The sequence below is a fragment of the Borostomias antarcticus genome, assembly GCF_949987555.1.
Source record: "Borostomias antarcticus genome assembly, chromosome: 11".
Lineage (NCBI taxonomy): Eukaryota > Metazoa > Chordata > Actinopteri > Stomiiformes > Stomiidae > Borostomias > Borostomias antarcticus.
Window position 1 is genome coordinate 26,215,805 of NC_140244.1, and position 12,189 is coordinate 26,227,993.

Sequence of the window (12,189 nt, forward strand, 5' to 3'; positions counted from 1 at the left end):
TCTGTTCGTGGTCGTGTGGTGGTCGTGTCGTGGCCGTGTCTCGGCTGTGTTCTTGGTCGTGTGGTGGTCGTGTCGTGGCCGTGTCTCGGCTGTGTTCTTGGTCGTGTGGTGGTCGTGTCGTGGCCGTGTCTCGGCTGTGTTCTTGGTCGTGTAGTGGTCGTGTTCTTGGTCGTGTGGTGGTCGTGTCGTGGCCGTGTCTCGGCTGTGTTCTTGGTCGTGTGAGGGTCGTGTCGCGGCCGTGTCTCGGCCGCGTCGCGGTGGTGGTGTACCCAGGCGTGTGGTGTGGTTCAGATAGCTGCTGAGGCTGCGGCCCAGGCTGCGCGGCCGCCGCAGGGCCGAGCTGTAGGACTGGAGCAGGGAGTGCATGCTGAGGGACCCCCCCGCCCGCCCAGAGGCCCCGGGGCCGCCGCCGCCACCCTGGCCCCGCACACGCCCCGCCATCGACTCTGGGAGAGAGAAGGGAGGGGGAGGGAGGGAGGGAGGAGGAGGGGGAGGAGGAAGGATAATGTAGGTGGAGTTGGTAGGGTGAGGGAATGGATGGGGGGAGGGGGGGCGTGTGAGGGAAGGGAGGGGGTGAGCGGGGTGTGAGGTAGTAATGGTTGGGTGGTGGAGTGAGGAGGTTGTCGAAGGGGAGAGGGGTGTTGGGGGGTGGAGGAGAGTTGGGGTGAGGGGGCAGGTTAGGGTGAGGGTTGGGTGTTGGTGTGAGGGGGGAGGTTAGGGTGAGGGTTGGGTGATGGTGTGAGGGGGGAGGTTAGGGTGAGGGTTGGGTGATGGTGTGAGGGGGGAGGTTAGGGCGAGGGTTGGGTGATGGTGTGAGGGGGGAGGTTAGGGTGAGGGTGAGGGTTGGGTGATGGTGTGAGGGGGGAGAGTTGGGGTGAGGGTTGGGTGTTGGTGTGAGGGGGGAGGTTAGGGTGAGGGTTGGGTGATGGTGTGAGGGGGGAGGTTAGGGTGAGGGTTGGGTGATGGTGTGAGGGGGGAGGTTAGGGCGAGGGTTGGGTGATGGTGTGAGGGGGGAGGTTAGGGTGAGGGTTGGGTGTGGGGTAGTAGTGGGTGGGTGATGGTGTGAGGGGGGAGGTTAGGGTGAGGGTTGGGTGATGGTGTGAGGGGGGAGGTTAGGGCGAGGGTTGGATGATGGTGTGAGGGGGGAGGTTAGGGTGAGGGTTGGGTGTTGGTGTGAGGGAGGAGAGCACAGCAGAGCATGTGTCATGGTGTGAAAGAACGGAGGAATACGAACACAAGAGGGAGAGGGGGAGAGGGGGAGTAATTGGGGTGAGAAAAGGAAAAGAAAAGAAGACAGGAAAAGAGACGAAAACAGAAAAGAGAAAAAAATCATATTAAAGTCGGGTATGAGGGAACCGTATTGGATAAAGAAATCATCAATCCAATCATATCACAGCAAGATGGAGGGTTGTGATGATGGTGGTTGGAACCAGGAAGGAGAGGGGAGAGACAAGGAAGAGGAAAGAGCAGGTGAACCTCGAATGAAAACACAGAAGAAGAACCAACCAAATCAACCGGGGAAGCAGAAACGTGGGGCAGGCCCATCTTTCCGAACCTCCACACTTCAGAAAGAGGTTCGTATTAACACACAACATACCCAGCACGCAGAGAAAGAGGTTCGTATTAACACACATCATACCCAGCACACAGAGAATGAGGTTCGTATTAACACACAACATACCCAGCACACAGAGAAAGAGGTTCGTATTAACACACAACATACCCAGCACACAGAGAAAGAGGTTCGTATTAACACACAACATACCCAGCACACAGAGAAAGAGGTTCGTATTAACATAGGGCTGTAACGATTATGAATTTTGCTTAACGATTTATTGTCAGCAAAATAATTGCGATTATTACAATAATTGTCAGAGTTGTTGACGGGGACGGGGGACGGGGGGGGCTATTAAATGAAGTTTGGAGTATACAAATAGCACATGAAGTGGACAATGCATCAGTGCTTCTTTACTTCTTTAATACAGTGTCTCTTGTCCTATGTCATTAGTTGCTATGAACATATAGGACAAGTGCCAACAAGCTGAAGAATCCCATTGAACTAGGGTTGCTACCATATTAACTCTGCTACAGATTTTAATTTTATTTAAAAATGTTTAAAAAAATATATATATATTTTTTTTTTTCTTTCATAACTGCGGTTAAAAAAAATAATCACGGTTTGACGATTATGTAATAATCGTTACAGCCCTATAATAACACACAACATACCCAGCACGCAGAGAAAGAGGTTCGAATTAACACACAACATACCCAGCACGCAGAGAAAGAGGTTCGTATTAACACACAACAAACCCAGCACACAGAGAAAGAGGTTCGTTTACAAACAACATCTTCAGCGCTAGTTTCTTACTGGCGGTTCCTGTTCATGACTAAGCCTTTTACTGGCCAGGTCATGATTTCTGACTAAGACATCTTGACTAGACTAGTAAGACAGTCAAATCCTAATTTGAAGGCGTGTTTAGAAGATGAACACTGAATTGCAAAAGTAAGACCTGTTTTTTTAGGCTTTAGCCAAACTCAATTAGCGATGAGATCATCAGCCTACAGCTGAGCTGTGAGTCCGTCTGGTGAACTGGAGATGTTTTATTGAAACATTCTGAATAGAGCATTGATAGAAGAGAAGAAAGCAGGAAGAGAAGAGGGAGGTATGTTGGTGAAGTTCTGTCCCATCAACCCATCCTCCCGTCCCTGAAGTGTGCACTTGACTGGAGTGAGGAAACATGGTGGAGAGACTGTGTAGATCTCCATGTTAGTCCTCCAGGCTAGTTTAGACCCATCCGGTGGTTTTGAATGCAGATGGGGGAAGGGGGGCGGGAGGGGTAGGGGGGTGCACACCCCAGGGGCGGGGCCAGACGAGCAGGGGAGAGAGGACTCTCTGGTTCAAATAAAAACAGCAAGCTTGGAATTATAGGTTAGCTGCACAATCTCAAAGCGCACACACTCGCACGTACATGGGCAATTACGCACACACACACACACACACACATATGGGCAGTTATACATGCACGCACACGCGCACACACACGTTTCCCATTCCAGGACGAGCTGTGTAGTGTCTGGAGTATGGTGTTGACTATGTGACTATGGGTGAGGTGCCAATCACACCACACTTCTTGCTAAAGATCTTTTCTACTCGATTCTATTCTATAACCCCTCCAGGAGTCAGAAGGATGTGATACTGGCGCTACCAACGCCCTCACCGGAGGACTCTTCAATGACAGCACCATCTGGCATCCATGTATAATGACCCCCCCTAACTGTAGGTCTGCTGAGTCAGCCTTCACAACAGGCTGACCACTAAGATGATTGGCTGGTAGGGTGCTCAGGGTGAGTACTAAGATGATTGGTTGGTACGGTCCGTAGACCGTATATGGGCAGGCCTACTTCCTCTTCCTGTCCTGCTCTCTGACTGTCACTCCATCAAAGATGGGAATTATTCTAGAACCTTGAGAAATCCCCATTATGATGTGGCAGTGAGTGCGCGTACGTGTGTGTGTGTGTGTGTATGTACGTGTGTGTGTGTGTGTGTGTGTAGCTTGGAAGCCAGACTTCCTCGGAAAAAAGTACTTTTCTGGATTTCTGGAAATTACAAAACATCTTAAGCCATAAAAAAAGCCATTCAAAAATAAAAAGCGACTTGATGACGCACGGTGACGTTGTGTGTGTTCGAAGGCAAACTGCAATAAGAGTCACCTCCCTTGTTGTCCAAATGAGCAGTGTGTGTGTGTGTGTGTGTGTGTGTGTGTTCCCTGCTACTTTGCAGATTACCAAAGTGTGACAGTTTAGCACTTAAGTTTAGCTGAGTATTTTCACGATTTAAAAGTAGCTCACAAGACAAAAAAGTGCGGGAATGAAATACGGGCCGTTGACAAAACTGTCTCCCAAAGCAACGAGCTGAAACGTTAGAAGGTCAGGTTTGCTAAAAACCACAAACGAAGCCAGAAATCTTGGTGTCGTCATGGACTCAAGACCTGAATTTCATTCAGTCACATTAAGACAATTACAAAGTCAGCCTACTATCACCTGGAGAATTTATTAAGGATTAAACGATTTATGTCTCAGCAAGATCTGGAAAAACGTGTCCATGTGTTTATCTTCAGTAGATTCGACTACTGTAACGGTGTGTTTACAGGTCTCTCAAAAAAAAAAAAATCAGACAGCTGCAGCTGATTCAGAACGCTGCTGCTCGAGTCCTCACTAAGACTAAGAAAGTGGAGCATATCACACCAGTACTAAGGTCTTTACACTGGCTTCCTGTCTGACAAAGAATTGACTTTAAAATACTGCTGTTGGTTTATAAAGCACTGAATGGTCTAGGACCAAAATATATTTCTGATATGCTGCTACGTTATGAACCATCCAGACATCTCAGGTCGTCTGGCACAGGTCTGCTTTCTGTCCCCAGAGTTCAAACTAAACATGGAGAAGCAGCGTTCAGTTTTTATGCTCCACATATCTGGAACAAACTTCCAGAAAACTGCAGGTCTGCTGCAACCCTCGGTTCTTTTAAATCAAGACTGAAGACTTTTCTTTTTGTCGCTGCTTTTTATTAAATCAAATAATTATTCATTCATACACTGCACTGTAACTTTTATTCCTGTATTTTATTTTTCCTGCATTTAGTTTTAATGTCCTTTTTTGCATTTCGTTTTATATGACCTTTTATGTGTTGCACTTTGTCTTGATGCTTTTAATGTCTCATGTAAAGCACTTTGAATTGCCTTGTTGCTGAAATGTGCTCTACAAATAAACTTGCCTTGCCTTGGAATTTTCGCATTATAAGCCATGTTATAAGGTTATTTACGATCATTTACAACAGCTGATATTCAAGTTTCCTCAAACGGTTCACTCTCGAGATATAGCCCGTCGCCGCTAACACACTCAATGGATCCATAGGTGCATAGATAAAATCTAAAAATATACTTTGTGGCAATTTTTTTTGTCAGAACATCAAAGGACACCAGTGACCACTCGGTGAGTTTCCTGTCTTTGAAAACGAGAGTTTATGGTGTTTTTGAGGGATTTTGTCTGATGCACCTATGGATCCATTGAGTGTGTTAGCGACGTCGGGCTTTATCCGGAGAGTGCACCGTTTGACGAAACTTTGATATCAGCCGTATATATGATTGTAAATAACCTTATAACATGGCTTATAATGCTAAATTACGAATCTGGGCTGAGTTTCCCAGAGGCATCGTAGCGCTATGATGAACGCCGTAGCTTACGATGAACGTAGCGCTACGACGCCTCTGGTAAACCCTGTCCTTTAACGTCAGTAGAATAAACAGCCATAAGTGCACTTATCGCAGACATAGACTCAATAACCACGCTTAAACAAGAACAAGAGTATGCACTAGCGGAGTTTCTCGGAGGAGTGTTCTCTGAGGGCTGTTCTTCCGACTGGATTTGTCAAGCGTTTAGCTCCGCTGGCTGAGGGAGTAGCTAACGCTAAGTACTGGTTCTCCGCCCTCTGACATGGTACTGGTTCTCCGCCCTCTGACATGGTTCTGGTTCTCCGCCCTCTGACACGGTTCTGGTTCTCCGCCCCCTGACATGGTTCTGGTTCTCCGCCCTCTGACATGGTACTGGTTCTCCGCCCTCTGACATGGTTCTGGTTCTCCGCCCTCTGACACGGTTCTATGCGGCTGGAAATCCACACTGTACTGCAAATCTTTTTCTTTCCAAGTCTGGCTTCCAGGCTTGTGTGTTTGTGAAGTTGTGTAGCGTGCGTGTGTATGTGTGTGCGTGTGTGTGTGTGTGTACATGAGTAAGGGTATCTGACTGAGTGTGCTTGTCTGTGTATGTATGTGTGTGTGTGTGTGTGTGTGTGCGTGTGCGTGTGCGTGTGTGTGTGTGTGTGCGAGTAAGTGTATCTGTGTGTGTGTGTGTGTGTTTGTGTGTGTACATGAGTAAGGGAATCTGACTGAGTGTGCTTGTCTGTGTATGTATGTGTGTGTGTGTGTGTGTGTATGTGTGTGCGTGTGTGTACATGAGTAAGGGTATCTGACTGAGTGTGCTTGTCTGTGTATGTATGTGTGTGTGTGTGTGTGTGCACGTGTGAGTAAGTGTATCTGTGTGTGTGTGTGTGTGTACATGAGTAAGGGAATCTGAGTGAGTGTGCTTGTGTGTGTATGTGTGTTGTGTGTTTGTGTGTGTGTGTGTGAGTAAGTGTATCTGAGTGTGTATGTGTGTGTGTGTGTGTGTGTGTGTGCGCGCGCCGCCCGCGCCCCCTCCTCCTACCCGAGTCGCTGAGCGAGGTGGCGTCCTGGGAGCTGATGGAGTCGCTGAGGGTCTTGTCCCCTGCTCCGCCCCCCCGGAGGGTGAGAGAGAGCTGCCGTTTGATCTTCCTCATGCGCTCCATCAGCGGCGGCAGGGGGGGGCGCGACGCGGAGGGGGGAGGGGCCGCCACTGTTCTGCCGCTCTGCAAGAACGGGGGGGGGGGGGGCAGCAAACGGTTAAACAGTCTTACAGGTCTGGCTATCTAGCACACTAACACACACACTGATGGAAGCACTGGGGATTAAAGGTGTTTTGAAAAAGCAACGCTAAGGTCTGTGTACACAGTGTGTGGGCGGATCCTAAACGCTAGACGGACAGATGTCATATTCACTCCCCGAGGGCTGCTCTGATGCTGGGCGGATCCTAAACGCTAGACGGACAGATGTCATATTCACTCCCCGAGGGCCGTTGTGATGCTGGGTGTTCACTGTGTTTCATCAGCTACATGAGAGTGGGACAGAATTGCTCATTTAAGCTACTTGACTCGACTCTGAAGTGCTGAACATAACAGACTTCCCTCTCATGCTCCTAAGAAGTCTTTCCCCTAGAAAATGGAGCAAAAGCAAATTCTAAGTAGCCTGGCTTCGCCCGACACAACTCGCAAAAATGCGAAGTGTTTGGAGCTGCTGAGTTTATTTTTGATTTTCGAGGGGCGTTATCAACGGTCGCAGACCAAAATGCCTCCACGCGATTGGATAGACTTACTGTGCTGTATAACCAATCAGAGAAACTGAACGTGGGTTATAGGGCTGGGTTTAAAAAATCGATTCATTAATGAATCACAAAATCAATCTTTTTTTTTATGAATGAATGAATAAATGAAGGAATGAATAGTTCATTCATTCATTCAATGATTCATTCATTTTTGGAAATCAGTATCGATACCCAGCCCTAGTATTGATGTGTTGCATAACTTGGCAGTCATGTAATTAAGGTTACAGCTAAAAAAAAAACAGGTTTTAGTAACACTAACCGAATCAATATTGAATCGAGATAATCGATTCTGAACCTTGTGAATCGGAATCGATTCTTGAAATTTGACTCGATACCCAGCCCTAGTGGGTTAGTCGTCATGTCATCATAACAAATGGGTACACGCATCAAACCCGCCCCATATTAGATAAACTTAGGGATGCACAATACTGGATTTTCGGCTGATATCCGATCCGCCGATCTGTTCCAACTCATTTCGCCGATAACAGATACCGATCCCTACATCTAATTGCAGAGATCAAAAAATCTCTTCTGTAGTGGAATTAACATAGGGCCTACAGTATTATTATGCATTCTTATTGTGTTGGCCCACCGACAAATGCAAATGAAGCTTAAAATGATGTAATATTCATTCTTGGTGCAAAATAAGGTCGGAGGGGATTGGATCGGTGGGTATCGGCGTGTTGGCCGATCTCCCATCTTGCATTTTAATGCCGATATCGGCCGATACAGATACCATGCCTATAATATCGTGCATCCCTAAGATAAACGGTTGTGATTGACGTGGCAAATATCTGCCCGGTGGAACTCGGTTGAACAGGAGCGTGGCCAGACTGGTCTACGGAGAGAAACAGGATGTGAGCTCACGGGATCGGGATGGCGAACATTCAAGCCTTTTGCTTACAAAATGTAAAATTCAAACCAGGCCATGTCAGTCATATAGACGGGGGTACGGCAGAGCCGAGGAGAACCGTCCGTTAAAGTCGGCCCACGGGCCTCATCACAGAGTCTGACAGCGCTGGTGTTCCTCCCGGGCCGCGTATCGATCTCCTCCCGCGATGTAAAGCAACCCGGACGACACCGGAGCTTCCCTCTGACCTTGAAAACCCACTTCTCAACTCATCCATGACTCTGTTCCAAAACGACGCAAAAGCAGCAGCAGGCAGCCAGCCAGGCAGCCAGCCAGACAGGCAGCCTCCTAAATAGCCAGCGAGCCTTTGGAGCATGCGCGGTTGGAGGACTCGTGGGTTGGGTCCCCGCAGGGTGCCGACGCCAAGCAGCCAGAAGGACGTGGTTGGGGTTTTTTTCCCGCCTAGTTGTGACTAATGAGTCCATTTGGCTCTAAAGATGCCCTGACGGTTTCAGCCACAAATCAAGAGGCATTGTGATGCCTGGAGGAGTATGTGACTATGAAAATCAATCACAAACACACAAGGGCGCTCTCTCTCGCTCTCTATCGCCTAGGGGGCAATTCCGCCTTTCTTCCGGACAGTGTGGGCGTGCAGGTTGGCTGGGAAGGGGCAGAGTAATTTTATGCAGCTTAGAGACCCATGGCGTAAAAATGTCTTTGTTTTTACTACACCCTGCAACCATGGGAAACCCCCCCCCCCCTCTCGCTGGAAGGTTGTCGTTATAACCAGATCTCAACCATCCAGAATGTGTTCACTGTTGATAAAACGCAAAACCCCCGGGAGGGATTCCAATGTGCCTGACCTGATCAGATCACTTACTGACCCACGGCTTTCAGGGGACAACAGATCCGGAGGAGAGAAAATGTTTGAGATGGCTGGAATGTTTGGCGTGGTGAGAGGACTGTGGAGCTTGACTGGGACTGGGAGGCAATCGGACAGGGAAATCTTAGCTGAGGCAAGCCGTTTGGTTATGACGGCCTATTTACTTGGTCGTCTGTGAACGGTCTGAGCTTGTGTAGTAAAATGCTTGTGCACAACTAAATATCTTAAATAAAACATGGAAATGCTTTGAAATAGCCATTCTGTGATGGGCTGGGCAGAGAGAGAGAAGGCGCTGCAGAAATACTGGAAGAGGAGGAGACATGACCGTCAGCATCCTCTCATGTGGTGTAGTTGTCCTGTCCTGTCCTATACCCAGTCCTGTCCTGTCCTGTCCTATACCCACTCATCCTGGGACAGTCCAGCATCCCTGAGTGGAGCACAGGACACTAGCTAACGTTATCAGAGTAATCTCCAACCAGTTGGTGTGATGATTTCATAGAGATGCGTGGCTTATAATAAGACCAAGCTGTGTGATGATATGGAGTTAACAGCAAACTGTCCTGGCTACAACTAACGTTAGCTAACAACCTGAATTTTAACTCCAATATTACTTATTAGCTAAAAACAAATATGAAAGCTAGTTTAGCCTATTGTGGACCAGTAAAACCACCTGGTAACTCGCAACATTCATTAGGACTAGCTGGCACACCACGCAGAATGTCGCAAGATCAAATTCACAGCAAATAAAAATGTAAATTGAGTTGTTGCTAGCCTAGCTAGCTAGCTTCCGAGCAGTAATGTAGCTAGTGCTAGCTGGCTCCAAAGCAAAGTTGGGCTACTCTACAGCTAGCTAGCTATCCTAGCCTCAGCTAATAACCACGAAGAGTAACGTTGCTTAACGTTACATATACCAGTAACAAGTAACAGGTTAACGTCACGTTAGCACAGTGATATTCGTGGCGCACAGCACGGCCTATGTCCACCTAGCCGGCTAAGCTAACGTTATGGTGCGTTCGTTTGTGGTCGGAGGTGGCAAGTCGCAAGTGGCAAAACACCCACCTCCGACCTGAGTGCATTCGAGCTATATACCATTATATCACAGTTACCTAGTTATATCTATATACCATTATATCACAGTTACCTAGTTATATCTATATACCATTATATCACAGTTACCTAGTTATATCTATATACCATTATATCAGTTACCTAGTTATATCTATATACCATTATATCACAGTTACCTAGTTATATCTATATACCATTATATCACAGTTACCTAGTTATATCTATATACCATTATATCACAGTTACCTAGTTATATCTATATACCATTATATCACAGTTACCTAGTTATATCTATATACCATTATATCACAGTTACCTAGTTATGGTGCGTTCGTTTATAACTGGGAGGTGGCAAATTGCGACTTGCTAGGAATGATTAAATAAAACACCGCATGAACTCGCACTTCCTCGTCGCAAATTCGGATGTTTCTCAGCCCCCAGTTGCTCGAATGCACTAGATATAACTAGGTAACTGTGATATAATGGTATATAGATATAACTAGGTAACTGTGATATAATGGTATATAGATATAACTAGGTAACTGTGATATAATGGTATATAGATATAACTAGATAACTGTGATATAATGGTATATAGATATAACTAGGTAACTGTGATATAATGGTATATAGATATAACTAGGTAACTGTGATATAATGGTATATAGATATAACTAGGTAACTGTGATATAATGGTATATAGATATAACTAGGTAACTGTGATATAATGGTATATAGATATAACTAGGTAACTGATATAATGGTATATAGATATAACTAGGTAACTGTGATATAATGGTATATAGATATAACTAGGTAACTGTGATATAATGGTATATAGATATAACTAGGTAACTGATATAATGGTATATAGATATAACTAGGTAACTGTCATATAATGGTATATAGATATAACTAGGTAACTGTGATATAATGGTATATAGCTCGAATGCACACAGGTCGGAGGGAGGTATTTTGCCACTTGCCACCTCCGAACACAAACGAACGCACCCTATGTCCACCTAGCCAGCTAAGCTAACGTTAGCATTGAGGGTAGCCGTACTCACAACCTGCTCTCTACGCATTGGAATGCGAGCCATATCTGAACCTTGTACCGGGGGATGTGTCGGTACCGGGCATACCGGGGTTCCCCACAACACATTTCTCTATTCTTCTAACGTTAAGAAACGACCAGGCTGAATTCTCGTCCTACGCTGGAGGTTTAAAGTGGGAGGCACGTCGATCTTTTGACCCAACAGTGGCTGCTTGGTCATGGATTCAACAAGCCAAGTGGTGGTTAACCGCAACCGGTAAACTAATGAATCTGGTAACTAACACAAATATGTTTCCCGGTTGTAAACGTCCAAATGTGATCGGTAATCATCTCCCCCGGTGTTCACAAACAAGATCAGATCTCACACGGTTCGCTTACCCGAGAACCCGAGATCCCGTGTGCCCTTGTAATCTTTTCAGCAACAATATCCCAAAGCCAGTCGCTTCTTCTCCCAGAAGTCTTCAGCCATGGTTCTGCTGAGAGGGATACCGGACCGGTCCTGCTCCCGTGTGCGGATGCATGTCCCGTTAACGTGACCCCCCGAATTACCGAACCGTTCAGCAGCTGTTCCGTTCCTGGTCCAAATGCGGAGCGGCGACAGGGACTGCGAATAGATCCGGGAGTCACTCACTCACTCGGGGAGGAGTGGAGAGGTGGAGATCCGTTCATTACGCATTGGTCCCCCGCCCCCTTGCCGGCCTGTCTGGTATTCCGTTGCCTTTTTTGTAGTCCCTCTGTCTTTCCTAGAGGTGTTTATCAACGTTTCTATGCATGGGGGTTGTGCAAAAGGAAGGGAAAGACTTTATGACCCCCCCCTAATAGAATAGGAAAGACCCACAGTGGACTGATCCAAATTCCATTCAGCAAGCGGAGACCGTACCATTGCTTGGAGCACTTAGGGGATATTAAGTACAGTAATGCATCAGGTAAGTGGATGAGCAACAGCCTTAGTTTGTGAGAGATTAAACGCAACTGCAAACGTGGTCACGGGGGAGCCATACACCAGAAATTAACTGACAGTAGACCTGTACAGAATAGAATAGAATAAAATACACATGTGGCTGAGTTTAATGATTATCCAAAGAATGAATGTAGGCGTATCACTCACTCATGCAATAACTGACATCAGCCATCATCAGTGGTTTGGTTAAAAATAGATACGATAAGAGAATGAGAAAGACATTCAGCTAATGCAGTCTGCAGACATGGAATGGAACATGGAAACGTGATATCTGGGGGTCTTTAAGGTTCAGACGCTGTGCTTTTGTCCGGATCCTGGACATACAGTACGGCCCCTCAGCCAGGGGAGACATAAGAGGA

At 46.7% G+C, this 12,189-nt stretch overlaps 1 protein-coding gene across 1 annotated transcript in view; it reads right to left on the reverse strand.

Annotated features, from left to right (window-relative positions):
- cdk16 (cyclin dependent kinase 16) overlaps positions 1-11,414 on the reverse strand; it is a gene marked incomplete at its 3' end in the record, with an annotated part of 24,812 nt that extends 13,398 nt beyond the window's left edge. Inside the window, exons 1-3 of the mRNA XM_084446216.1 lie at positions 11,248-11,414; positions 6,262-6,442; positions 270-446 (exon numbers count right to left, since the gene is read on the reverse strand). Of these exons, the coding sequence (XP_084302342.1) occupies positions 270-446; positions 6,262-6,382 (298 nt within the window). The 5' untranslated portion in view covers positions 6,383-6,442; positions 11,248-11,414. The remainder of the gene's footprint in view (positions 1-269; positions 447-6,261; positions 6,443-11,247) is intronic.
- Positions 11,415-12,189: the final 775 nt, after the last annotated feature.